This window comes from Pygocentrus nattereri, chromosome 3, assembly GCF_015220715.1.
Source record: "Pygocentrus nattereri isolate fPygNat1 chromosome 3, fPygNat1.pri, whole genome shotgun sequence".
Lineage (NCBI taxonomy): Eukaryota > Metazoa > Chordata > Actinopteri > Characiformes > Serrasalmidae > Pygocentrus > Pygocentrus nattereri.
This window is the reverse complement of record NC_051213.1, coordinates 31887725-31915048: the sequence shown is the minus strand read 5'-3', so window position 1 is coordinate 31915048 and position 27324 is coordinate 31887725. Positions and strand designations below refer to the sequence as shown.

Below are 27324 nucleotides of genomic sequence, written 5' to 3'. Positions count from 1 at the left end.
CATCATTCAATGGTTCTTCAGACTGATGGAGAAGGTGTTTTATATGGTTCTATATAAAACCTTTTTTAAAGGGTTCTACATAGCACCAAAGAGTTTCAAAGAGCATCAAAGAGGCTTAACATCCTAACAACAGAAGAACCTTTTTGGTGCTACATAGTGTGCTATACAAGCTTTGACTGACTCACTGCTAACATTACTGGAATCAGAAATTCAAAATAGATGCAAATGTGTGATTAATAGTGTTTCCTCTCAGGTGACAGAGATGATATCAAGCTGATAGAGACTTGTTTCAAGTCCTTCATCATTTCTGCAGAGCCTGTTCATAACACATGCTGAAAGATTAAGCATGCAGAGGGTTGCTTCTTCTTAAAGGAATGATTTACCGACAAATCAAAGTTGATCAGCCAAATCGTTTTGGTGTCCAAAGTTTATTTTATCTTGTCATTATGGTTATATTTCGAACTTTCAGTGAACTTTCATTCATCTTGGTGATAGTAATCATTCAGTTCACACAGTATGTGATTTTATCTGCAACAGAAGACAGTCAGTGTTATGCTATTGTTCTAATTGGTTCTAGGTACATGTAACTGTTACACATTGAATCATTTTATTCCCGTGACAGCATCTGAAATCAGTTAGACTGTGGGCCTACAAGTCTCCTCAACTTTCAAAGTTTTGTGCTTTTCTTGAAGAAGGTTCTCTTAAACAGACGCGGAGATCTGAGCGGACATCGCTGATTACAATCATTCGTAATACAGTGGGGTGTCTTAGTTTTCTCCACAGGCATGATTATCTCGAGGAGATCTTAATGTGTTTATAGCAATTAATTAGACCAAAAATGTGATGCACGCCACCGACACCCGAAACTGACAACTCTCGTCCAAATTCACCCTCTGCGCACTTCCTCTTGTCACTTCTACTCGGAAAAGTCCACACTGCGGGGGTACACTTTCTATCCAGTGCAATGTTGTTTGAAAAAGTAGCGCCTTTCTATAAAACCACACCTGCATTATAATTTATTCAGACGCACTCTCTCGTATAAAAGACAGCTACTCAGAATAAGTCGTTAATTTATCACCTAAAACGGGTAAGTTTGTACGCCTACGTTGTGGACTGCACCAAGATGAAGTGAGTAGGGGAAGTGTGTGAGTCTGAATTGGGACGTTTGTAAGTAAGCAAGCCGGTTGTTCGGCAGTCGAGGAGGAGTCGTGTCTTCCTTCCAAATGGAGTTGTTACACCAGAGATAGACCGAATAATCCCACCACCCAGTTTACTGAGGTAAGATACACTCGGCGGCCTCGTTTCTGTCTGTTAGTCTGCGCGGTTACTGGCCAGGTAGTCGGAGAGTAAACTCACTCCGTGTCCGACAGCCTTAGCTAGTTTGCTAACTAGCTAACTGAACGGGCTGTGTGTGCTAGCCTAAGCTAGCATCACTAACCGCTTAATCCTCTTGACCGAAAATCTAAACTTAGGTTACCTAACACTAGCTGGTATCATTTCAGCTAGCCAAGACGGTCTGGAGCTCCTACAAGACAGCAGACCGCTGTAAAGTTCCGGAGTATTTTAGCTGACAAACGCTGCGCTGAGTTAGCTAACCTAGCTTTAAATGTCTAGCTGGTGAGTTAGCTTGAGAGGGATGCACCGCTTTCACTGCACGCTTGGCCTGTTCGTTAACGCTAAACTCTCCCTCGGTTTTCAGGGAAACCGTGGACTGAGCACTTTAGCCAGCTTCTCTCGGTCAGTGTCAGGAGGAGCTGTTGTTCTGAATGTGCTTAATCAGTCGGAATATGTGGGTGATGTTTAGGTGAACTTGTTAGCTGCGTAACATTAGTTGCATGTCAAAGCTAGAAACCTGCTGTGTAACCTTAACGCTGCCCAGCGTGAATTAAAGGGGAATTCCACCCATTTCCATCGTTGCGATGTAAACAAAGTCCTTCAAAGTGATCTGATATCAAATCATCCGTCGTAGAGAAAGTTAACCTACCCTACACACTCCGATTTCTTTACAGCAGTGGTGGCAGGATCCAGGGGTCGCAGTGACCACAACACAGACCTGGCCATTTCATTTACTATGCAACCCACCAGTAGACCTACGCTTGTCTTCCGAAGTTTCAAATGTAACGTCGATGATGATAAAATAGCGCTAAATTTGAAAAGTTAGGTAAACTAACGTTAAGTTTTTGAGGGGATCATTTTGCCATATAACCTCCTGCATATATCCTTCCGCCGTGAATGGACGAATATAAATGGATTAAGACGTTTTAGGGCAAAAGTTTGTGGCGAAACTATTGCGAAACGATGTGTCCGGCATCAAGCAGCGTGTTCATGACCATTTTGTGTTCTAGCTTTCTGCTAGCGAGCTTTCAGAGGCGTTAAACTCTTCAGCCGTCTGGTTCCTATCACCAGCACGCTGAAGCATTTCGACTGTAGGTTTCTCTAAAAGAGAGCATTTCGCATCAAACCACTCTAAATGACTGTGTTTACATCTTAGCCATTTAATTATGCGGAACCTTTACAATATTGGTGGAGTTCACCTTCCCCAGAGCCCGGCGTCTCAGGTTACCTTCCTGAACAGTTTACTCAGAAACGTCTGATTAAAACATCCAAGCCACGATGGTTTGCCGAGCTGTCGCCTAATCTAATCTAAGTCAGTCTAGGCTAAACTACAGCTGTTTTAAATCTGCTTTGGTAAGTTAAGACTGTGCTGCGGGTGCTGTTGCTGTCCGTCAGTATATAAACTTTTGTTAAGCAGGAAAGATAACGCGATACAGGCTGTGCTCTGCCGGCTCAGTGCTTTGTTGAGCTTCAGCCGGCCAGGCGAGGTGGAGGTGGCATCAACTGTCAGCATTGGATCCAGTCGGAGCTCTTTCCATTGCAACCGGAGATGCAAGTTCAGTCATTTTGTGACAGCGCAGAGACAGAGAGAGGCTTTGGTATCACCGCAAGTCAGAGACCATTCACGAAAGGTTGTTACCCCTGTACAGATGGAAGTGTGGTTAATGGCATCAACAGATGGAAAAGGAGCAGTATTGTTACCTTACCCACCCACATTTCTTTACAGTGGTAGTGATGAGAACCAGAGGGCCGAGTGTCCACAACATAAATAAGGGCGTTTTTTTTACTTTTTCAAAATGACCAGCAAACCAGCATGTGTCTTCTGAGTTATTGTATGTCATGTTGACGACGGTCAAATAGTGGTAAATCTTCGGGGACTCTTTGGTTTAACAATGCCCTTCATGCATTTAAAAAAATACCCTTTAGTCCAGAACTGTATCCTAAAAACTACCGCAAAACAATGTCTCAGGCAGCTCATTCATAGTCTTTTCACGTAACTACTTGCTGTTAGTGATCTTTTAGGGCTATCGTGCAAAAATATATCATAGATACATGATAAGTGTTATAATCTTTAGTATTTCTGAAGTTTGGTAAGTTTATTCAATGTTGGCCAATTTAACATGACTTCTTATGGTCTCTTTGAGATGAAACCTGAGGTTGGTCGGTGTTCTTTAAGTGGTGATGAGATCTATGATAAGCTCAGGCAAGCTTTTCGTGACATAATCCATCAAAATATCTTCATATCACCCGCCTCTATTTTGGATGCAATCAATGTTTCAGAAATCTGGTTCCCATCACTACCATTTTAAAGAAATAGTTCTGACTTGATGAGTTTGTGTAGAATGGAGAATTTCACATCAGTGAAATCCACTCTGAATGACTTTGTTTACATCTCAGTGATTGAATTATGCAAATATTTGACAAACCTGCCCTTTACATATGAGTAATTTATAGAACTGCAGTGTAACTTTGCGCTGTTTACAGCATCTGTCAGTGTAAGAGCTGAAGTTTGGTAGGCACCATTCTTCTCTTTATTAGATCTTTTTGGTCTAAAATAAAATGAAACATCTCAAAAGTGAGTGTATGAACAGCTGCAAAACAGCAAACCTCCCTGTGTCACCGTGACGGACATTACACTGAAAGAATTAGTACCTAAATGTGAATGACAAAAAGAGTTGACTGAAGCTATCAACAAACTGGTTGATTACTTTTACACTTTGTCTCAAGATTTGCTTTAAATTCTAAATATCTGATTGCCTACATTTCATCGAAGCAAGGGTAAAGACATGGGCTGGAATATATATCAGAGTATTTTTGGTGTTTGCCTAGGAATCTTGTAAGATTATTGTGAAAAACTCTTGACAAAACGTCTTGAAAAAACGTCAAGCCAGCCTACTGGTGAGTTAACATCGCCTGGAACACTTTATGGCACTGAGTGGAAGTGGAGAGTAATGTGGCTAAGGGGAAGTGTCCTCCCTGGGTCACAGCAACGGACATTCACGTGAAAGTTAGGATCACGTGGAACTTCCCTTTTCAAAATCTTGAGGAGCAGAGCTACGATTTTTCCTGTTCAAAAGGTCATTACAAAGGTGTTTGTTATTGGCTTGCATGTTATTAGCTTGCATGTTATTGGTTTTTGTGAAAATAACTGGTGAAAATTGAACACTGCAGTCTTGTTTCTATAGCTTTTTAAAAGTGATCCTTGGTAGATCTCTCTTATCTGGGGTAAACCGCTATTTAGGCCTGGTGTCGTGACCCTGAGCTGTGGCTTTGTTGCTCCTCATTGACAGAAACTTAATGAGTTAGCATAGAGCAGGTAATACAGTATAGATTGTGCTGAATTAGTTCATTGTTTTGTAGATTACAACTGAAACTTGTAAAAAGAAAAAAGAATTAACATTTGGACAGATTTTAGTTGTAATAATTCCTGCTGATGGCTTTCTCTTCCTTTTAGCTGACACATGAAATTTAAGCTTTTTGTCTGTAATGTTAATGTTATTGCTACGATAATTAACGAAACAGCAAGTAACTTCTTTTAGAACTTGAGTATTTCTTTGTAGCATGCCACAGTATGGCTTTTCTGCTTTACTTAAGTGCTGACCAAAAAAAAAAAAAAAAAAAGCAATCAATCAAATACTGATAACCACCACAAAAAAAGAATTGGGAAGCTCAAAGAAAGAAAAAATTGTGTGTGTGGGATTTTTTTGTCGAGCACAACAGGCAGACACCACTAGTTCATTTTTTTAAAGCGAGCAAATAATTTGGAGAGCACAATATTCAAAAGCTGTCAACACAAACACTGTCTTAATGCACCAATCTTCTGCAGTGCTAGTGGGTCAGTGGGATCAAATGGTAAAAATCATCAGTCTGTGTAGGAAAACTAGGATCTGTTCACACCGTTCATTAGTTTGACCAAATTCTATAATAATATAATAATAACGGTCACAATATTTACTGACTTGGTGGCCCAAGTGGCCAGTGCAAATGTGAGAGAGGTTCATTTCAACTTTGAAGAAGATTCAGTTTAATGTCTTGTCTAGACACAAGTCAGTTTTTCAGTAACTAAAAATAACTGAATAAAATTGGAGTGGGGTAATAATTTGTATTCAAAAGCCCAACCGTAAAGGGTTTAAACATTTTAATCAGTAATCTTAATACTGTTGCTCTCTGTATTTTATACAGTGGCCTAAAGAAACCTGGCCATGGGTGACACGGAGCTGGAGCTTTCCCCTTCCCAGCTGGAGGAGCTGCAGAAAAGCCCATCAGCCTCCTCTACATCCACTACCTCGTCACTCTCTCTGCCCTCCTCCCCATCATCTGGTCCACGGGCATTCACTAGTTCCAGCCCCAGTGCCAGTGAAAGCCTGCCAGCTTCTAGTCCTCCACTGGACGTCATTTCCGAGGGTGTGAATGAGCTGAGCCTGGTCATTGATACTGAGGTGGCGAAGAAAGCCTGCCAAGAGGTTCTGCAGAAGGTCAAGCTTCTCAAAGGTGATGGAGAAATGACTCCAGCTGCTGTTGAGCCCACGCTGGTGAATGGGACTGCGCACACTGATCCTTCAGAGAGAGACAGTGGAGGAGTAGGACAGCCCTCAAAGACAAATGAGGATGAGCCTCCGCCAGGTACAGTGAAGAGCGCCCGACGGCGGCAGAAGAACAACTCCTCCAAGCAGTCGTGGCTTTTGCGGCTGTTCGAGTCAAAGCTTTTTGACATCTCAATGGCCATTTCCTATCTGTACAATTCCAAGGAACCAGGAGTGCAGGCCTATATTGGCAACCGACTCTTCAGTTTCCGCAACGAGGATGTGGACTTCTACTTGCCCCAGTTACTTAATATGTACATCCACATGGACGAAGATGTGGGCGATGCTATTAAGCCCTATGTGGTGCATCGCTGTCGTCAGAGCATCAATTTCTCCCTGCAGTGTGCCTGGCTGCTGGGGGCCTACTCCTCTGACATGCACATCTCTACGCAGCGCCACTCGCGTGGCACCAAGCTGCGTAAGCTTATCCTGTCAGATGAGCTCAAGCCCGCCAGCCAGCGCATACGCAGGGAGGTCCTGCAGCCTCCCCCGCCCTGCCCCCCTCCCCTTCACCATGGGCAGGGCCTGAGCGAGCACAGCCTCTCGCCCTCCAAACGCACTCACCAGCGCTCCAAATCTGATGCCACTGTCAGCATCAGCCTCAGCAGCAACCTGAAGAGGACAGCCAGCAACCCTAAAGTAGAGAGCAGTCAAGATGAGGTGAGTCTCATTAACACAGACAGATGGAGTATGTAACCTTGCAGGTGAAAGTAGTGCAGTGGCTTAATTTGTGTTCTTCATTATCTGTATTCTGTGCTCATTAGGAATGTGCATTTTTATTTTTCACTGCTTTAGTACTCATTTCAGGGTAGACTGCGGCCCAATCCTATTTCTTGTTTTTACCCCTACCCTTTGTTTTCAAGTGTTACCTTGCCTCTTGGAACGGAGTTATAAGGGGTAGTGGTTGAAATCTTCTTCTCCTATGAAATGGACTAGCCCTCAAATAAAAAAACACATTCATTAACTGGGTACTAGCTGTGCTCTGTAAGCCACCCTTGCAGTCTGCAGTAATAGCAGAGGAGGGTAAAATTCAAAATCTCACTACTGGTCTTTAGTTAAATTTAAGGAGCCATATGTCTTCAAAGAGGGCAGCCAATTATTTATCAGTCACCCCAAATTCTTCAGTTATATGAAGCTGGAGTGAGCTATTTCCTAGTCTCTTGATCAGATTTTCTTGTTTTACCTTAAATGGTGCAGCAGTTCTCAAGCCTAATCTGCCAGAATGTAACTGCTGGACCTGGAAGTTTAGCTTGCTTTGTTTTGAAGAAAAGTACCATAATACGTTGAAATGACATTACACAAAGATGACACAATGGTTATCGTTATTTTTTTTAACTGAGAAAATACTTACCTTTGGTTGCTTGCATAGCCATCTTACTCTTTTTTTTTTTTTTTTTTTTTTTTTTTTTTTTTTTTTTTTTTTTTTAATTTAAATCATAACCCTTACACTAAAGTGTGCCTCTTAGAAACCTCTGTGTGGAAAGCCATGTAACCCTACCACTTTTCCCTACCTCTCAAAAAATATCAGGTCATCTTCCCTTAGAAGTGAACGTGCAATATAGAGGGGTTAAGGGCTAAGTGGTAGGGGCAAGAGGTGAAATGGGATTGGGCCATATGTGCTTGTAGCCTGCATATTTCAAATGTGGTGTCTTTTGATGTTTCTCTTAAGATTAAAAGGGAATTCCAGATTTTTTCAGTTTTCTGCATAGTTCAGTCAACTCAAGTCATTTTGAGTGGTTTGATTCTGAGTGGAATGAACCATTCTAGAGAAACTTCACTTGTACACAGTGGCAGTGATGGGAATCAGATGTCCACAGTGTTTAATAACCATAACCGACAGCTGTTATGTGATATGGTTGCAAGTATATTGTCTAATGCCCGAGACATAGTTTGATCAAAACTATCATAAAACAATGTACTTTTAATTTAATTTGTGGTGGAGAGACACTCTCATAATGTCATAAAGTACTTTTTCAGATTTAGCCCCATTTTACTAATATCAACATTAAATATAAAAACACAAGACACATGCAAATTCACTGTTGGTTTTGGATTTTAGTTAAATTACTAAATTTGCAGTGTAGATTTTGTGACCCCTGGTTCTTACCACCATAAAAAACAAAAATACTCATTCATTTTGCATCAGTCTGCTCTTATTATGTTATGCAGTTATGCAGAAGTTGTAAAATCTCTGTAGAATTCTGTGGATTATTTGTGCTTAAAAGATACACGTCTATACTGTCTGCAGACGTCTATACTTTGCAGACTACATGAGTTGTTAATTTACTGTAATACATGCTGCTAGCCAGCTTCCATTGCTGTAAAATTGTGTGAAAGTGGTTGTTCGTTTAATGCTATGGTGCAGATTCACAGCTTAACACCCTAAGGGATGTTCTTTGTACACAGTTCTGTGTAGTGGGCTGTGGTCAGAATGTAGCTTTAAGATGCACATACGTTATGTTGACTCTTCTTAATATACATGTATAACCCCTGGATTGGCAATTGCTAAATTAAAAAGAGGACCATCTGTAATATATTGAGTGGCCTGGGAGTTATCAGTGCTTTGACTTGCGCTGCACGTGCATTTTTTTTATCTGATTGGCAGCCATGTGGCCACAGCAATGAGTGAACTTTGATCCTGGTAAAGGACGTAGGCACAAACCAATTACAAAACCAATTGATTGCTGTCCCATAAATTGTCCTCCACTTTAAAAACTGATAGAAGCTGAATGTTGAGCAGAATTCATTGGCATCATTAGATGTAGAGATCGATGTCTGCACTACAACTAAGGGTGTGTTTCTTTTCAGTTCATTAGCCTGTCAGTTCAGCTGTGCAAATGCTTCTGAGGGCAAGCATGCAAGCCACAAATATCCTCTAAACGGGTGTCATTTAGCCTTAGTTAGCAGGAACCCTGCGCCTGCTGTAGCGTGAGGTGCACTTGGCCTGCTAACCAACGTAGCTTAGCCAAAACACTATAGTCCCACACACCACAGAACAGGTTCAGTTTGATCTTTGTCACAACAATACAAGTCACTTGACGTTTGCTCTTTCTTGCAGTAGTTTTTATCATATACAGTCCTTTCTGGGTGGTTTTGGTCTGTGGGCTGCCCAGTAAGCTAACATTAGATTAGCCAATTAGGCAATAGATCCAGACAGGAACAATTTAAAATTCATCTTTAATTTCAGAGCAGAGCAGATGCTAATGTTAATGCTTAAAAAAAAAAAATACACACGCACAGTACTGTGCAAAAGTCTGAGGCACCCAAGACGCATTTTCAAAATCTATTTATTTGTGTAGTATGTGTTTATTTGCTGAGAAAACCGTTTATATATGTGTGTAGTTAAAAAGCAATTCCTGGATATTAGTCTCTGTGTTGGCTGCGAAGGTGTCAAGGAAAAATATATTCTTGTTACTTTTTATTGTTTTTATATTTATTAGAATTATGAATATGACTTTATTCTAATGTATATTGTGATAAACTCACTGCTGAGGTAAATTCTTTAAAAATTTGCTTAGGTGCCTAAGACCTTTGCACAGTACTGTGTGTGTGTGTGTGTGTGTGTGTGTGTGTGTGTGTGTGTGTGTGTGTGTGTGTGTGTGTGTGTGTGTGTATATATATATATATATATATATATATATATATATATATATATATATATATATATATATAGTTGTGTATGTATTAGTCCATGTTACATTATGCTGAATGCAAGAGAAACTAACTTCCTCCTGTTTTGCAAATAGTGTGGTTTTTTTTATTTATTTAAATAATTGCCATACATATTCACCCCCTCCCCTGCTGCCCCACAGACATCCTATTGTGGTGTGAAGTGGAGGCAACATAACCAGTGGTTGTGATCATTATCTCTCCTTATTTATCTCCGTTCTGGATCCTCTGCTTCCCTCCCATCTCTTTCATTTGCCTGTTTGCGCTGTCATGGCAACAATGGCGTCACTGTTCATATGAAGAGTTTGCAGCTGTGGCGAATTGGGCGAGGATTAGTCGAGTCTTACGAAAGCTTTTGCTTGTTCACCTCTGCCATACATCTCTGACAAAGAATTACATTTACATTAGGGAAGAGCAATGAGTCGTTTCACATGGATGACTACCATTTAATGGGTATCTCCTTGATTAGCACTGCAGAGCCTGGTGATGATCACAGATGCCTCCCAGCTATAAGGCATGGCATCCACTCTTAAGTTTGATCTTTCTGTCTATACAGTCTGACGAATATTGAGTGAACTTCTGAATCTAGTGTACATTGATCATTGGTTTTTACTTCACTATTGAGTTTCCTCATTGCTGCCAATTGTGCTGAGTAATGTGCTTGTAAAAACGTAGTTGTAATGCTATCATTATAAGGGGCCAGTGCGTTTGTCCTAACTGAGTGTCGCACCAAATGTAGGGACTGCATCGTTACCCAGAGGCTCAGTCTTCTAGAGACAGTGTTGTGATTTTGTTTCTCAGTCATGAGGTTTAATTTCCGGTCAACCCCCTCCTTTGTTCACAATTTATTTAGGACTGGCACAAACCACATTTTACAGGTTTTGAGTGCTTGTTTATATTGCCGATTGAATATTTATTCACAAACTCAGTTAGAAAGTTTTAAATATTTGAAGCCTTTTTTTTGGTTGACTAAACAAATACACTTGTGTTTTTATGTTTCAGTCCTCTCCTGCTGTGCTAGATTATAGCGCAAACCTATTTTTTTTTTTTTCCCCCCACTTGTGAACATGAGGGAAGCGTAAGCTCCATAGAGATGCAGTCAAATCACACACTTCCACTTCCTACAGCAATGTAAAGTCTATCTACAATAATAATGCTTGGTTTGGTAGTGGCAGAGCAACTGCTGCACTGTACTGACAGTGCGTAAAGGACGCAATTCTCAGAAGAAAGACGTACTGTTTGTGCGATCACATCTTAAACTTGCTGTAATACTGTTAAAGTAGAAAATAAAGGAGAAAATGGAGCTAGCTTTCCCACGTCAAGCCATTACGCGACAGGGCGGGGTCGGAGGTTGGTGGAACTTGGATAAAGATCACTATACTTGCATTTTTCTCATCATCTGATAATTTAAAGTGCGTCTTTGCATTTAAAAAAAATTTTTTATGAAAAAATGAAACAATGAAAATTGTGCATTGAGCAAAGGTGACCTAGATGCCAAAACTAGCTAAACCAGCTAGAATTTATATATTTAATGTCTTTAATATCTGAAGACATTTATTGATGACTTGTAGTTTATGGCTCCAGCCCTAGCATTACTGTTTTGGTGTGGCAATAGTCATTTATATATTATGTCAAACGTATATCCATGTGAAAGGGGAATGTTTTACACTCCTTTACAGCTCTAGCCACTGTCATTTTAAGATTGCTTGTGACTAGCTGAATATTTTGCTCCTCAGTTTACTGCTCTTGTTTTCCACGTGTCGTTTTCCAGACTTTGTGTGCTGCACCAAAGCCTGGGAATGAGGTTACGACATAGGAGATTATTACTGTTATCTATGAGAGACAAACACAGCACAGCTGTAGCAGCCTGTTTGACCACTGGATTCATAAAAACTCTAGGGTGTTGTTGGCTCCCTGAATGGCGCTTAGTCTTTTATCTAGAGGAGTTTGGACTTCTGCTTGATAAATCACAGCCTCTGCCTGACCAATGAGACGCACACGTTTGTAAACATGCTGGACGGAATGCTTGGCAAGAACGCCTTCTCTGTTTCTTTGTGCTGTTTTGACCCTCTCTGCTCTTTCTGTCTTGTGTTTGAGAGATGCCTCTGTCATGTGAGAGAGTGGATGATCACTCTGTGCACTCCTGAGGTTAATATAAGGAGAGATCCTGGTAATGTGTGCTGGGGAGTATTGCACAAAGCAGGATTTTTCAGTAAGTTGGATAATAAGTCAACAGCAAGAATTTTCCAATAGGAACATTTATGACAACTTTTCTGCATAAACAGACTTGACTTTTGGCTGAAGTAATCTGGCTAACTGAGAAATCCTCCTTTGGGTAAAAGCCTTCTGGTCTTCGTTCTTTCGTGTTTTTAGGGAAGATAAATCTGTTGCGTTTGACTAAAAGTCCTGCAAGGCCCGCACTGACCACTGTGATTAGAACTATGAATTAGCCTACATTGCAGAAACATAATTAGCATGGGATGGCAGAAATCATCCAGGAGAAATTTGGGGCAGATTGTGGTTTGCATTTTTGTACGCTTTAACTGCCGGAGTCATGAAAGTTAAGAGTGCTGATTCAGCACTTGTGTCATACTGGAAGACATGACTTTGTTCCCATTGAAAACATGTAGGTACACAGTTAACTTCAGGAAATCAGATTTGTGCTGTTGTAAATGTGTTATAAGGAAGACTTCAGCTGTACAAGGGCTGGTGTGGGTGCAAACTGTCATTCTAACTAAGCAGGAGAACACCTGATTAATTAATTCAAAGATAAATTGAACAAATTAGGGCTGTCATAAATAACTCATTAAAATCATTGATTAAAGCTTACATTAATAAATTGTAGTGATTAGTTGATCATTTTCATGGTTATTAGGGTGTAATTATGTGTTCAGACTTTGATTCAGTAAGAAATTATGGTGTCTTTTTGTGTCTTTTTGAAAGTCTGACAGATACACCCATTTCTTTTTCTATATGCTTTTTTCCTCCTTCGTGTTTTTTATATATTTTGAAATACTTTTCATTTTGTGGATTTTTTTTCCTTTGCTTCCTAGTACATATTTTCCACTTCGGTATGTAAAATAACATCGGAATCATAAAGGTATAGATAATTGCATTGAGAAAATGATGGACATTGGACAGATGTTTTGAAGGGGATATTTCAGACCAATATCTGATTATGCATTTGTTGTACTCCAGAAACATTCGGAATGTATAGGAAACACTGGTACACTTGTACCTACTCTGCATGTTGTAAATATTGTAAATGTATGTATTTCTCTGTAGTGCTAATCCAGGAAAATGTGGTCCCAGTTCCTACTCATATTAATCTTTTATACAGATCTTCTCATATTAAGTTAATAACATTGATAATGACAGCCCTAAGACAAATAGTATCAGGTGTGCTCTTGCTTGTGTTTAATGGAAACCTGCAGCCACACTGGCGCTTTGTTAATAAAACTGGACACCCCTGCTGTAAAGTCTACTTTTTGAGAGTGAGAGAGAGATTGAGAGATCAGTGCTGCTCTCGTTTGTCTAATCCCTGGCCTTGTCCAGTGCTGGTCATGGTGCAGTGTGGTAGTCAGATCAGCGCTGGTCTGTCACCTCTCTGGGGATTAAGCACAGGCTGCAGCCACAGATAAACATGACCGAGGATGAACCGAGTCATGGCCAGGTCCATGGAGTTATAGCAGATCTTATAACATAACTGTGAGCATTGTGTTTTTTGTTTTATTTTTTTGTCTTGATCCCCCTCCCCCCCGCTCTTGTACCATAACCCGCCCCCCCCCCCTTTCCCAGGACATGAGCTCCAGCTCCGACAGTCTCGAGTTAGAGGCTGGTACCGTAAGTCAACCACTGTCTAATAACGTCCTTATCTGTGCATTGTGGGATGATGGCTGTTTCTGTTCGCAGTTGGGGTTGGACTCCCAGATTCCTTCAAATGTGTGCCTTTAAGATTTGCAAGCATGTCATCACAGGCGGCACATTTTGAGTTTTAACAGTTGTATTGTTATTTGTCAGCGGCCCATGTTTCTAAAATGACTTCTGATTGTTGTGTCCATCAGCTGACATGCTTGGAAATATGGTATATATTCTTTGGCTTTTTCCCCCCTGATACTACTCATTAATTAATACCACAATTCAAGAAGGGTTTCTCATTTCTGGTGAAGTTTTGTCAACAAAGGCAAAAGCCCATGTTTTCTGTCTATCAAAAATGACTAATTTAAAGAGCATTAAGCTACACAAAAGCAATAATTCAGTGTGCGTTTCTTGACTGTGAAGTCAGTTTGAATTCTTCGACCACTCTAGCTGGAAAAAGGACAGTTATGTCCTCACATTACTTGATGGCTTTGGTATAGGGAAGTGAATGCCTCAATCAGTAGTAGGAATATAAATGTTAATCGTTTGTTTAACCGTAACCATTGGTTTTAAAAAAGTTTATTTCGTTTTATCTAAGGTGGTGAGAAAAACTGGCAAGAATGTGTTGGGTGTTTCTTCTGGTCAGAGGAAAGAAGACAAGGAAAGTTGGTGGTGGAATGAGGAAGTCCAGGAGAGTATTCAGAAGAAGAAGGCAGCTAAGAAAAAGTGGGATAACCAGAGAGATGAAGGAAGTAGGCAGGAGTATTGTGAGGCTAGTCGCATAGCGAAAAGAATGGTGGCAAAGGCAAAGGCTCAGGCCTATGATGAGCTGTATGAGAGGCTGGACAGTAAAGAAGGAGTAAAGGACTTCTATTGTTTGGCTAAATAGAGAGATAGAGCTGGAAAGGATGTACAGCAGGTTAGGCTGATAAAGGATAGAGAGGGAAATGTACTAGTGAGTGAACAGAGTGTTGTAGATGGAAGGAGTACTTTGAAGAACTAATGAATGAGGAAAATGAGAGAGAGAGAGGAGGACAACAGGGGGAGAGATAGTGGATCAGGAAGTGCAGAGAATTAGTAAGGTGGAAGTGAGGGCAGCTTTAAAAAGGATGAAGAATGGAAAGGCAGTTGGTCCAGATGACATACCTGTGGAGGTATGGAGATGTTTTGGAGAGAAGGCAGTGGACTTTTTAACCAGGTTGTTAAACCAAATCCTGGAGAGTGAGAGGATGCCTGATGAGTGGAGAAGTAGTGTACTGGTCCCCATTTTTAAGAACAAGGGTGATGTGCAGTGCTGCAGTAACTACAGAGGTATAAAGTTGATGAGCCACACCATGAAGGTATGGGAAAGAGTTGTTGAAGCAAGGCTAAGGCAAGAGGTTCAGATCAGTGAGCAGCAGTTTGGCTACATGTCCAGAAAGAGTACCACAGATGCAATTTTTGCATTGAGAGTGTTGGTAGAGAAGTACAGAGAAGGTCAGAAGGAGCTGCATTGTGTCTTTGTGGATCTAGAGAAGGCATATGATATGGTACCAAGAGAGGAACTGTGGTACTGTATGAGGAAGTCAGGTGTAGCTGAAAAGTATGTTAGGGTGGTGCAGGACATGTATGAGGATAGTGAGACAGTGGTGAGGTGTGCAGTTGGAGTGACAAATGGTTTCAAGGTGAAGGTAGGGTTACATCAGGGATCAGCTTTGAGCCCCTTCTTGTTTGCAATGGTGATGGACAGGTTGACAGATGAGGTCAGGCAGGAGGCTCCATGGACCATGATGTTTGCAGATGACATTGTAATCTGTGGTGAGAGTAGAGAGCAGGTGGAAGAGAATCTGGAGAGGTGGAGGTTTGCACTGGAGAGGAGAGGAATGAAGGTCAGTAGAGACAAGACGGAATACATGTGTGTGAATGAGAGGGAGGTAGGTGGAAAGGTGAAGATGCAAGGAGTAGAGGTCATAAAGGTGGATGACTTCAAATATCTTGGGTCAACCATCCAGAGCAATGGACAGTGTAGAAAAAAAGGTGAAGAAGAGGGTGCAGGCAGGATGGAGTGGGTGGCGACGGATGTCAGGGCTGATGTGTGACAGAAGGATAGCAGCAAGACTGAAAGGGAAGGTTTACAAGACAGTAGTGCGTCCTGCTATGATGTATGGTTTGGAGACTGTGGCTCTGTCTAAAAGACAGGAGGCTGAGCTGGAGGTGGCGGAGATGAAGATGCTGAGATTTTCATTGGGAGTGACAAGGATGGGCAAGATTAGAAATGAGCAAATCAGAGGGACAGAGAAGGTGGAGCAGTTTGGAGATAAAGCCAGAGAGGCCAGGTTGAGATGGTTTGGACATGTGTTGAGGAGGAATAGTACAAAAATTTACAAACATTTTTTGCCAAGTAACAATTAATCTCCATCTAATTTCAGACACTGTCAGTAATCATTCAAAATTTACATGCCTAATCAGTAGTTTAAAACAAAACAAAAAAAGTAATAGGGAAAGCCATAAAATCCTTCTTACATGTCTTTTTAACTTGCCATTCACTTCTTCATTCCAATGTTGCTTCAGCTTTTAGTCCAGCTACAGAGAACCAGACTGACCTCACACTGGGAATATTAAGTTATGGATTTTGCATAGAATGCTTCTTTAAAGAGATGGGGCTGCGTTTTATGAATCAGTTCTTTGTGGGGTTCTCTTGTTAAATGAACTCTGCTTATCTTGTCTGTTGTGTTCAGACGTCGCATTCTGTAAAGATTGAGCCTTGAGGTTTAAGCTTTTATGGCCTTGAGGTTTTATCTTTAATTACAGTAAGTAAATCACTGTACAATCATCAGCACTCTATTTCCTTTACTAATTTGATCAGAGGGGATACTTTTTGTAGGCACATTGTCCATGCTCTTGTTTATGTTCATATACTAAAAGAGACTCTCACCCTCAGGTCATCTCAGTCGGGTGTTCAGTCCTCTGTATAAGCTCTTCTTCGTGGTACTCATTATCTTTCGAGTGGTAAATATATATTGCTCATGTGGAAAACACAGATGGAGGAGTTTGATGAGTCTTACTCCACATTTGCCATTGTGGAATGGGCTCATTTGTTTGTGTAAATAATTCTCTCATTTCAGGTGATGTTATTCATTCATGCCTCACTTGTGCCACCCTATGGTCAGCTGATGCTAGAAAGCACCTTTTCCCTCATTTGTTTAAATCCTCATGCTTTGCTTTGATTTCAGAATGATTTGATCATGCATGTAGACTTCTGTTTGGCCTAGTACTCATTTTTGTTTAATAGTAGTAGCAGTCTAGATAATGTCACTAGTCCAAATAACTATTACTACCTATAGCAACTCAAGTATAACTTCTAAATAAATAAGTTCTTTGGTAATGTATGTAGTTAAATGTTTCTCTCTGTCTCTCTTTCCTGTCCCCATGTCTGTGGCGTTCCTCTCTCTCTCCCTGTTTTTCCTCCCGTTAGCCTGTACGCCTGACTCCTCAGAGGGAGTTCATTAAGTCTTTGATGGGGATCGGGAAGAGACTGGCCACTCTGCCCACCAAAGAGCAGAAGACACAGAGACTTATCTCGGAGCTGTCACTGCTCAACCACAAGCTGCCCGCTCGAGTCTGGCTGCCCACGGCAGCTTTTGACCACCATGTGGTGCGGGTACCACACACGCAGGCTGTCGTGTTAAATTCGAAGGACAAGGTGAACTTTTAAAGTTGTTTAAATTAATGAAGATGTGCCAATTGTTCTGATTGGATGGCCTGTATTTTGCCTCCTTCATAAAGCAGCCCAGGCTGGAACATGCCTTGTGTCTTCAGTGAGAATTGTCTGAGCTAAACTGCTGTAGACAGAATAAGTAGATACAGTCTCATTCAAAAGATTGGATGGCTCTGGTCAAATTACATGTTTTGTTTATTTTCTGAGTAAAAACATGTTACACATCCTGATAACACATTTTAACACATCTCTGCAAAGTTTAATGTGCAATTACTCTTTAATAAAGGTAATGGCACATTAAATGTTCTTTTTTTTTGTGCCTCCAATGTGTTAAATTGAGCAACTAAAAAGAAATTCTCCTCTAGAATGTGCCATATTTAAGTGTGTTTAGTGTAGAAGCTATTTTCCCCAGAATAATTCAGCCGTAATTGATGGGATGCATGTTCCTTATAACACAATAATGAAGAAAAATGCTTTTCTTAAGAGATTATAGAGTTTAATTAGTTTTTCAAAAAAGTTGAACATTTTCATGAACTTCTTAGTGTTTGCCTTAAAGATGGGTTACAAGTTGTTTTATTCTTACAAAAGCTTTCATTAAGCTGTCTATTAATCTTTGATCAGCACTCTTAAAATTTATAAAGTTTGATAAATATCTCTCATTCTTTGTTGTCTTCAGGCACCGTACTTAATCTATGTAGAAGTTCTGGAGTGTGAAAACTTTGAGACCTCAAGTGTACCAGTGAGGATCCCAGAGACACGAATCCGCAGCACACGCTCTGTAGAGAATCTTCCAGACTGCGGCATCACGCCTGACCAGCGCGCCAGCAGCTTCTCCACCGTACCCAACTATGACAATGATGACGAAGCCTGGTCTGTGGATGACATAGGAGAGCTACAGGTTGAGGTGCTGAAACAAAGCTTCTTGGCATTCTTTATGAGTGTATTGTTTCTTTGGTCCCTGGTTAAATTCACTCGTCCTTTGTTTCCTTCTTTAGCTGCCTGAGATCCACACTAATAGCTGTGACAACATTTCCCAATTCTCAGTGGATAGCATCACCAGCCAGGAGAGCAAAGAGCCCATTTTTATTGCTGCCGGAGACATCAGGTACACCTTTACATATATAGCTTATTACTTTCTCTTTTTCTCTTCAGGAATAAACCCATTATCACAGCAATGCCATTCCCAGTGGAAGTATCTTTCCCCCATTTTTAAAAAGATTTCGGAATAATTTAGTCATTGAGATGTAAACAGATTCACTCAGAGTAGATTGATGTGTAATGGTTTATTGTAGAGAAATTTTACAGTGGTGTTGGTGATAAGAACTAGGGGTCACGGTGTTTAAAGCACAAATGTAGCCACCTCTTAATCATTGAGGTCAGGTGTGTCATTCAGACTCATTGTCACAGGTGTATAAAATCAAGCACCTTGACATGCAGTCTGCCTTTACAAACATTTGTGAAAGAATAGGTCGTTCTAAAGAGCTCACTGAATTCAAGCGTGGTGCTGTAATAGGACGCCACCATTGGAAGAAGTCAGTTTGCGAAATTCCTTCCTCCCTAGATATTCCACACCGAACTGTGAGTTGTATTCTGGAAAAAATGAAAGCATTTAGGAACAACACCACCTCACCTCAAACAAAAGTCACCATCACTCTGCTGAGTCAATAACTGCAGAGTTCCAAACCTGCTCTGGCATCAATTATCAGCACAAAAAGAGCAGTTTCCATTTTTGAGCAGCTGCATTCAAGCCTTACATCACCAAGTACAATGGCAAGCGTTAAATAGACTGGTGTAAAGGACACCGCCACTGAACTCTAGAGTAGTGGAAACATATTCTGTGGAGTAACGAATCACGCTTCTCTGTCTGGCAGTCTGATGGATGAGTCTGGGTTTGGCAATTGCCAGGAGAACATTACCTGCCTGACTGCATTGTACCAACTGTAAAGTTTGGTGGAGGAGGGATGATGCTATGAGGTTGTTCTTCAGGGGTTTGTCTAGACCCCTTAGTTTCAGTGCAGGAACTTTTAATGGTTCAGCAAACCAAAACATTTTAGACAATTGTATGCTTTCAACTTTGTGGTTGACAGTTTGGGGAAGAACCTTTTCTGTTCCAGCATGACTGTTCCTCAGTGCACAAAGCAAGGCCCATAAAAGCAAGGCTGGTTGAGTTTGATGAGGAAGAAGTTGACTGGCCCACACAGAGCCCTGACCTCAACCTCATGGAACACTTTTAGGATGAACTACAACAAATTATTTTGCCTTACAGAACCCTGCGTGTTCCTTCACTGTGAACTGCTTACAGCAAATGGAATAAAATACATTTTAAGCCAAAACTTAATTTTCAAAAATATCATGAAGTAAACCTCAGATTTTCTGTCTCATGCTCATACGACAATTTATAATTTATGCTAGATTTTTCAATGATTAATTAAAGTAAATCCTAGGACTCTGTTATACCTCCTTTTTCTTCTGCTTTCTTTTGCAGTGATGTGCTTTTTTTCTGCAGAAATAACTAGTCCATTTTTCATTCTTTGTATAGTTTGTTCACCCAGGATTTGAATGAATATATCTATAATATAACTAATAATCACAACCTTTTTGTTTAATTTCCTGTCAAAGTGGCCATTATGTAAAAGTCGGGCATAATTCAGTGTCAAAAAATCATACAGAATGGCAATTAACATGTTTTAAGGTGTGTTTTTGTCAATCTTCACTTTTGTGTACCCACTGCCACTTTAATTGTTCCATCTGTCTAATTTTAAAACTAAAATGTTACAGCTGCATCCTCCCTATAAAATATGTGAAACTCTGTAAAAAAAAATATTTAAAAGCACAATTACTGTTTATTTGCTGAATTTAACATATTGGAGCAATTTAACATGTGTAGCCGGTGCGAAAATTATTGCACATATTATATATATTTTTTCCAGTATTTTGAACTCACCAAAAACATAAATGTACATTCAGTTAGCAAGTGTGTTCAGTTATTTGTATTATTTATATATTTAACTTTTCACTTAAAATCAAAAATCGGACACGGGTCTTCAAACTTTTATAGATGTAGTCTTAATTCAGGATTAGCTGAATGTTACCACTTATGTTTAACCCGTTCAGCATCGCTGTTATTCAGCTGTTAATCACTGCTGTCTAGTGCTGTTATGTATGTATACCCTTTTCTGAACATGTGGATATCGTCTGTGCTTAAAGAACACTAACTATGTGTCATTAGAAATTAAGTAGAATAAGGTCTGTTTAACTGGCTGTAGTGCAGTGCAGTTTGTAAAACATTAAATTATGTGTGGCGCCACAGGATCTACTTTGTTCCATCTTATTAAATCTCAGTAAAACTCAGTATTGAGATCCACATAGTGTTTTGTGAAAATGTCTAGGAGTTTCATTTACCATATTGCCCACTTTTAGCTCAAAGCATGCAATGCTGAGTAGTAAATACATTGCCTCGCTCTCCCTTGTCTTTCTGTGTGTAGTCAGGTCTACTTTAAGGCCAATGACTCTCTTCAATTCTTCATGTCTGGTTTTGGGTTTGTGTGCACTTATTCAGGCGGCGTCTCTCAGAGCAGCTTGCCCACACCCCAACTACATTTAAGAAGGACCCAGAGGATCCCTCAGCAGTAGCCTTAAAAGAACCCTGGCAGGAGAAAGTTAGGTAAGTACAGAAAATCACTTGTGATTATCTTTATTTATTTATTTGTAGAAGAAACCCCTACTAAATTTTCTCTCTTTTGCTGGTAAACAGACGAATCCGGGAGGCCTCTCCCTATGGGCATCTGCCTAACTGGCGTCTCCTCTCAGTAATAGTGAAATGTGGTGATGATCTAAGACAGGAGCTCCTTGCCTTCCAAGTCCTAAAACAGCTGCAGGTTGCATTCTTGTTTCTGTTGGCTAGATTTCATTACCTTTCAATTGCTAATGTCAAGTTTTGTTTTTGTTGGTCAAATCAAGCCTTTAGCATTGAAGCCATGCCAGTATCTAGGGCATTTACCACCTCTTCAGACTCTAATTCTGAATGAATTTATTATTTCCATTTCACACTTAGTTCGTCTAATAATAGGCGTTATTTCTGTAATCTACACTTTACAGCTGGAGCTGACCTTTTGGCCCTCATGATAATTTACATTCTCTGTGTTTACAGGCAATCTGGGAGCAGGAGCGAGTCCCCCTGTGGATCAAGCCCTATAAAATCCTGGTCATCTCTTCTGACAGCGGTATGATTGAGCCAGTGGTCAATGCTGTGTCCATTCACCAAGTGAAGAAGCAGAGCCAGCTCTCACTGCTCGACTACTTCCTACAGGAACACGGCAACTACACTACAGAGGCCTTCCTTACTGCTCAGCGCAACTTTGTGCAGAGTTGTGCTGGCTACTGTCTCATCTGCTATCTGCTGCAGGTTAAGGACAGGTTAGACAGGCAGCTTTCTCTGACACCTAACACCTTCTCACAGCCATATTACTCTAGGCATTATACTGTAGACCTTTAAAGGTACATTGTATGTCCAGAGGCATCTGGACACACCTTCTAATGAGAGATTTCACTTACTTTAGGATGCACCCATTAATGACACAGGCATTCAATTGTGCTCACACATCTTGTAGAATCTACATAGAAAAGCATTGGCAATAGAACGGGGCGCTCCTGAGCTGCCGCCAGTGAGTTCATGCTGTGTTCAAATTATGACGGTAGACCCAGCACCAAACTGGCCTTTCTGTTGGAGCAGTGACAGAAGTGAGAGCGGAATGTTCTGTCAAGAGTTACATTTTCTCAGCTTACGTCGCTGACTGCAGTGGTGGAGTAAACCAGATGGTGATTCTTTTTTTTTGGGAGCTGTGGACACCGAGTGTCTCATTGTTGTCCATGTAGAACCAGTATTATACAACGAAAAATGATGAGTACCAAGCATCCTCCTGATTTTTTTCCACCTTAAATAAACAATCAACACTACTGAAGGTCTTCTCTTATACATTTTCACCAGTGATGCAGTCATCTTGACAACATTGGCAGCATTTTTATGGCTGCATGCCACCATCAGCACGAAACACGAGGCATGGAACAGCGTTTCCTTGTTTGATTGTTTTTGTATTTTGTTCAGTACAAACATATAAACACAGCATCAGGCCATCGTACCAAATACCTAGCCTCTGCTAGAGGGGTATACTCTTGTTGTCTGAAGAAGCATTGGATGACTAAGTGTCTATAAACTTTTTGACAAACAGTGTACCTTAAAGAGTGCCCTTGATTTAAAAACAAAAAAACAAAAAAAGCTTTCACTCTTGGTGTCAAACAAGAAATAATTTGCGTCCTGCTATTCTTGATTATCACATGTAATAATGTGGTCTAATTTAGTCTTCATAAACGTTACATCTTACAGATGTGAGACACATTGCAGGTGGGATATTGTTAATAGGAGCAAGTGATTATTTATCTTGCCCACTGCTTAATTACTGCATTTTGTAGCTTGCACTCAAACACATTTGCAAGATTCCCTGTGTTTCATGTTCTGTTTTGCTTTCCAGGCACAATGGGAACATCTTGCTCGACTCAGAGGGTCACATCATTCACATTGACTTTGGGTTCATTTTGTCAAGCTCTCCCAGAAACTTGGGCTTTGAGACGTCTGCCTTCAAACTGACCAATGAATTTGTAGATGTAAGGAAACATTTACGAGATTGTCAAAGAGGGGAATATTTTGAAAACAGTGAAGATTCTGTCTGATTAGAGGATTTTAAGCCTGTGTTCTTTTTTTAGGTCATGGGAGGTCAAGATGGAGACATGTTCAACTATTACAAGATGCTTATGCTTCAGGGCCTCATTGCTGCACGCAAGCACATGGAGAAAGTCATTCAGATTGTAGAGATCATGCAACAAGGTGCTTTATATCTACCAACACTTCCTTTTGCAGAGCTAAGCATGTTTACTGTCAGTTTTGGTGTCACAATTACTTCAGTTAATATTGCTGCTTAAAATTTACCATCATTATGAATTAGCCCTGTTGGTAATTGCCAGCTTGAATGATGATGATGATGATGATGCTACATATTTTAAAATCTTCTGCTGGTCTTTCTTATAGTATAAAACAGACATTTATGGACACTCCATTTATATGCATATTTGTCAGAATACATTTAATGGAAATATTATTTTAAAAAGACTATGCATGTTATGTTATTGTTCAGTTACTTATTGAACCTAACTGGCCCTTAAAAAAAAGTAATTTATCAAAGTGTGCATAGAACATGTTCTGTGTTTGTGCATATGCACTAGAAAATTGGCAATTCAGCTTTGTTGTTTTATTTACAATATGGAAATGCAAAAAATTGGGCTCGGGCTTGCAGTCTGAACAAGACCTATGAATAAAAACCTGCCTATGTTTGGTTTATGCAGGAAGCTATGCATATGATGAATGAGACCTCTGATTACTCGATTGATTGCTAGACATAATTGGTAGACTGTTTTACTAACATAATCAATAGTGACAGCCAGTCAGTCCAGTTTTGTTTATTAACGGTTCTCTTCTGTGGCCTCTCATGGTGGTTGGGATGTTTGTTCTTGCTCTCCAGGCTCTCAGCTGCCCTGCTTTCACGGCTCCAGTACCATCCGTAACCTGAAGGAGCGTTTCCACATGAGCCTGACGGAAGAACAGCTGCAGGTGCTGGTGGAGCAGATGGTGGATGGCTCCATGCGCTCCATCACCACCAAGCTATATGACGGCTTCCAGTACCTCACCAATGGCATCATGTGACCACATGCAGGAGTGCTGAAGTCCTCCGTTGTCGGACTAGAATGTTTGGAACTGGAAAAGGCTGCACCACTTTGAGAAGCCACTCCTGAACCTTTTCCCAACCTTTCCCCATCTGCCATCCCAGCGTGTTTGTACAGCCAGACTGAGTTTTGATCATAGATTTTATACCCTGACTGAAGAGCTCTCAGCTGTGAAGTTTCGCTTTGTCGTCGTCCCCCTCAATAGCTTTCCCCCAATTCTCCTCTCGCCGTTTCATGTTGTGTTGCATTTCTCTGGATATCCTTTTGGAATCTTATTCTATCCAGTATCCTAGTGCCTCATTCGAAACATTAGGCTGAGGCTCAACTCTGCTTTGACTCGCTGCTTTTGTACTCTTCCATGTGCTGTGTTACTTCCTGTCTTAAATTCCTGCATATTCCTGAGCTGTTTTGTGTCTGTATCACTAATGCTTTCTACTTTGAGTGAACTATCTACAATATATGTTCACAAATGCATATAATTCAGTCACTGCTGAGACATGAGTAATGGACAAACCGAGTGAGTAATGCATTAAGGAATGTGCAGTGTGTAGTATGAGGAAGATGGTGGGTAAACAGCACCAGTGGGTTCTCCAGTTTTGTCAGTGTTATTTTCAGCTACAGTTTCAGAGAAGCACACATTTCTCACAAATATGAACTTAACTGCTAAGATTTCTGGCTTTTGGTTGAGGGACTCTGTGAACAGGCTCTACGGGACTTCATAAACTGTTATATTGGCCATATTTCACCTTCCAAACATACCTGGAACCCCTTTTATTCAATTGCAAGATTGATACTCAACTGCCAGCCTGATGAAAATTGCTGACGCACTAAAGCATGAATATGGTACAACTCCAAATTTTGCTAGTTTCATTTGGTTTGATTCAGTTCAGGGAGTGCGGAAGTTTACTTAAAGTCCAATTCTAACCTTTTTAAGTATTACAGTGTGAAACAGAAGAGCGAGAGGCAAAAAACACTATTTATTGCCCATTTACAGCTACATGCATACTTACATGACATGTCTGACTTGCTTTTTTTGTATTTTGTTTGTTCGTTATAATTGTTTTGGGCAGAGATATTATCAAAGATGCCCTCATCTGTACAGGTGTTCATACCCTGAATTTAAAACTTTCAAAATGTGCATGGACTCTTCTCTAGTCAGGATGAGCTGTGTATAAATACGTTCCTTTGCCACTGAGCATCTGTATTATTTTAACTGGAGAGGGGAGCTTCAGATGGGGTAAGATTGACAGTTGTATGAATGAGCTGATCAGATGACAGTAAGAGAGAGAAAAAAAAATGCAAGGGCTACAAATAAGTGGATGAAATCAGTGGATTGTTTTAGTTTTAGGTTATTAAACCAGTAAATGCACAGGTTTAAGATTAAAACTGGTTTAAGAGGTATTTTTATTATTGAAACGGGAAAAAAGCCCCATTTAACAGGACTTGTTTTCCTAGTAGGCTAACAATTTTAATTCACCTTTTTAGTGAAAGCCCATTTCTCGCAAATTATTTGGACATGGTTGAGTAAGCCGTTTAGGAGTTTGTGTATCTTTCTCGTTACCATTTTATACTACTTTTTGTTTGTGTGTCTGACCCTTTTCTTTCCTTTGTAACTTGTTAGACGGACCAGCTCTTACGATCACGTGAATGACCTCCCTTAACTTGTGAATGTCCCTTTGTATAATAAATTAAATGTATCTGTTTCATGGCCCGTGTCTTCATGTTGGCCGAGGTAGCATTGGCTGAATCTCAGGTAGCTCCCTCCTCCCTATGCAGTCATGAAATGACTAAAACATTGTACTGTATTTTTAATCCATCTAAGCTCTAAAAGGTGGGACTGGAGTTAATTAATATTGACTAAATAACTAATAGTAACCTCTACATAATAAAGACTATGTTCAGTAAGAAATCAAACTGAGCTGAATCCAGTAAATTTGAATGATTAATTAATTGCATTTTTACACAGGTTTTGGTTGAATAAAATTAGCTGTGATGCAGTGAGTAGAATTGAATTATGTTTTATGAGGAACAACAACGAAGCAGAAAATCTGTAGATTTTACTCTTTGGGGGGGTCATTGGTTTTAATCACCTCACATGGACTCCCGTGACTACGTGCTTCAGGGGTTTCAGGCCTCCAACTTCCCAAAGGTAAGACCTCTTTTAATTATTGCTAGGAAACAAAGAATTTACAAGTAGGTCGCTGTAGCAGTTGCCCATTCTTTTAAGCTACTGCAGACAGACAGAAAGAACTTCGTTGATCCCGGAGGGAAATTGCAGTGTTTCAGTAGCAAGACATATAAACTTACATACAGTATGCAGAAAAGTACAAAATAGAAATAAATCTAGACATAAAGTACAAGAGAAATAAAATGAAAAAGTATATCTATTCACATGGCATATGAGACAGATTCGCTGTATTTAAAAGCCCGGCCTGGACTTCAATGACAGATTTAGCTGCTGAGGTACGGACAGAGGCGAGGTTCTCTGATGTGTCGGCAACAGGTATACTGGAAGATTCCACCCGTACCGAGGAGGGCAGATTCCACCCGTATTGAGGAGAGCAGATTCCGCCCGTATTGAGCTCCGAGCCGTCACCAACGTCTCACCGCGGAGGCGATACCTGCGCGCCTAGAGTCGCTTCTGGAAACTTAGAAAGGGTTCAAAATGCGTTCGGTGACTAATTTATTGGTTTATTTGACGTAGCAGCAGCTTTCCAATCGGATATTCACACCTAATTCTGTCATTGTGAATGTTGAACTCTTCAACTTGTCAAAACGACTCATAAGCATCACTTGCTAGCTAACTTAGCTCGCTAGCGGGTCACTTCTTTTAGTGACAGTTTGCTCTCACAAAATATGTGAGGCAACTTTTTTAGCTAAATTACAGTTTTTAAAGTGAGGCGGTGTCGGATTTATGGTGTAATAAACTAGTGTGTACACTTGTTAGAGTTGCTAACTAACTGTAAATAACCTAGCGTTAGCTATCTTAGCTAACTACGTATGCGCGAGCTTAGGCTAGGTCAGTAGCTCTGCTGGACGACCGGTTCACTCCGGCTGACCTGTGCTGACCATGATGGGCTCAGATCTGAACGGGAGACGTGGAGGCACCGACCGGTGTTTGAATAACAGAAAAGCAGAAAGCTGACTACACAGCTAACTACGGCTATTAGCTCGGTGGCCAGCAGGCTGACGGGCTCACGCCCCACGCCCCACGGAGCACGTCCGATGTTTCTCTCACAGGAGTTTAGAGGATAAACACAGAAATGTGAGGGAGAGAAGTCGAGTGACCGGTACAGTTAAAGCATTAGCTTAATAAGGTCAGCTGAACTTCTATTTGACAACTAACTTTAGCTGCCAAGTGATTTTACACGCTAACAGTCCTACATCACGCTAAAGTTTGTGAAATCA

General features: G+C 40.6%; 1 protein-coding gene across 2 annotated transcripts; it reads left to right on the top strand.

Annotated features, from left to right (window-relative positions):
• Positions 1–1144: 1144 nt before the first annotated feature.
• On the top strand, positions 1145–25622 carry pi4kb (phosphatidylinositol 4-kinase, catalytic, beta). Of its 2 annotated transcripts, XM_017706864.2 has the most exons (12): positions 1145–1278; positions 5518–6578; positions 13386–13430; positions 16900–17127; positions 17819–18046; positions 18138–18247; positions 20702–20806; positions 20897–21020; positions 21293–21558; positions 22671–22803; positions 22903–23023; positions 23715–25622. In XM_017706864.2, the coding sequence occupies exons 2-12, from the start codon at positions 5538–5540 to the stop codon at positions 23894–23896; spliced, it is 2583 nt and encodes an 860-aa protein (XP_017562353.1). In that variant the 5' UTR covers positions 1145–1278; positions 5518–5537; the 3' UTR covers positions 23897–25622. The 2 variants fall into 2 exon arrangements, with proteins under 2 accessions (XP_017562353.1, XP_017562354.1); XM_017706865.2 differs by lacking the exon at positions 13386–13430.
• The last annotated feature ends 1702 nt before the right edge of the window (positions 25623–27324 follow it).

Bases quoted from the DNA above. Each gene is read 5' to 3' on its own strand.
- pi4kb (XM_017706864.2), top strand. From the start codon at position 5,538: ATGGGTGACACGGAGCTGGAGCTTTCCCCTTCCCAGCTGGAGGAGCTG. The intron at 20,807-20,896 runs GTAAGTACAGAA...GCTGGTAAACAG, and splicing joins CCCTGGCAGGAGAAAGTTAG to ACGAATCCGGGAGGCCTCTC. The intron at 21,021-21,292 runs GTTGCATTCTTG...CTGTGTTTACAG, and splicing joins AAGTCCTAAAACAGCTGCAG to GCAATCTGGGAGCAGGAGCG.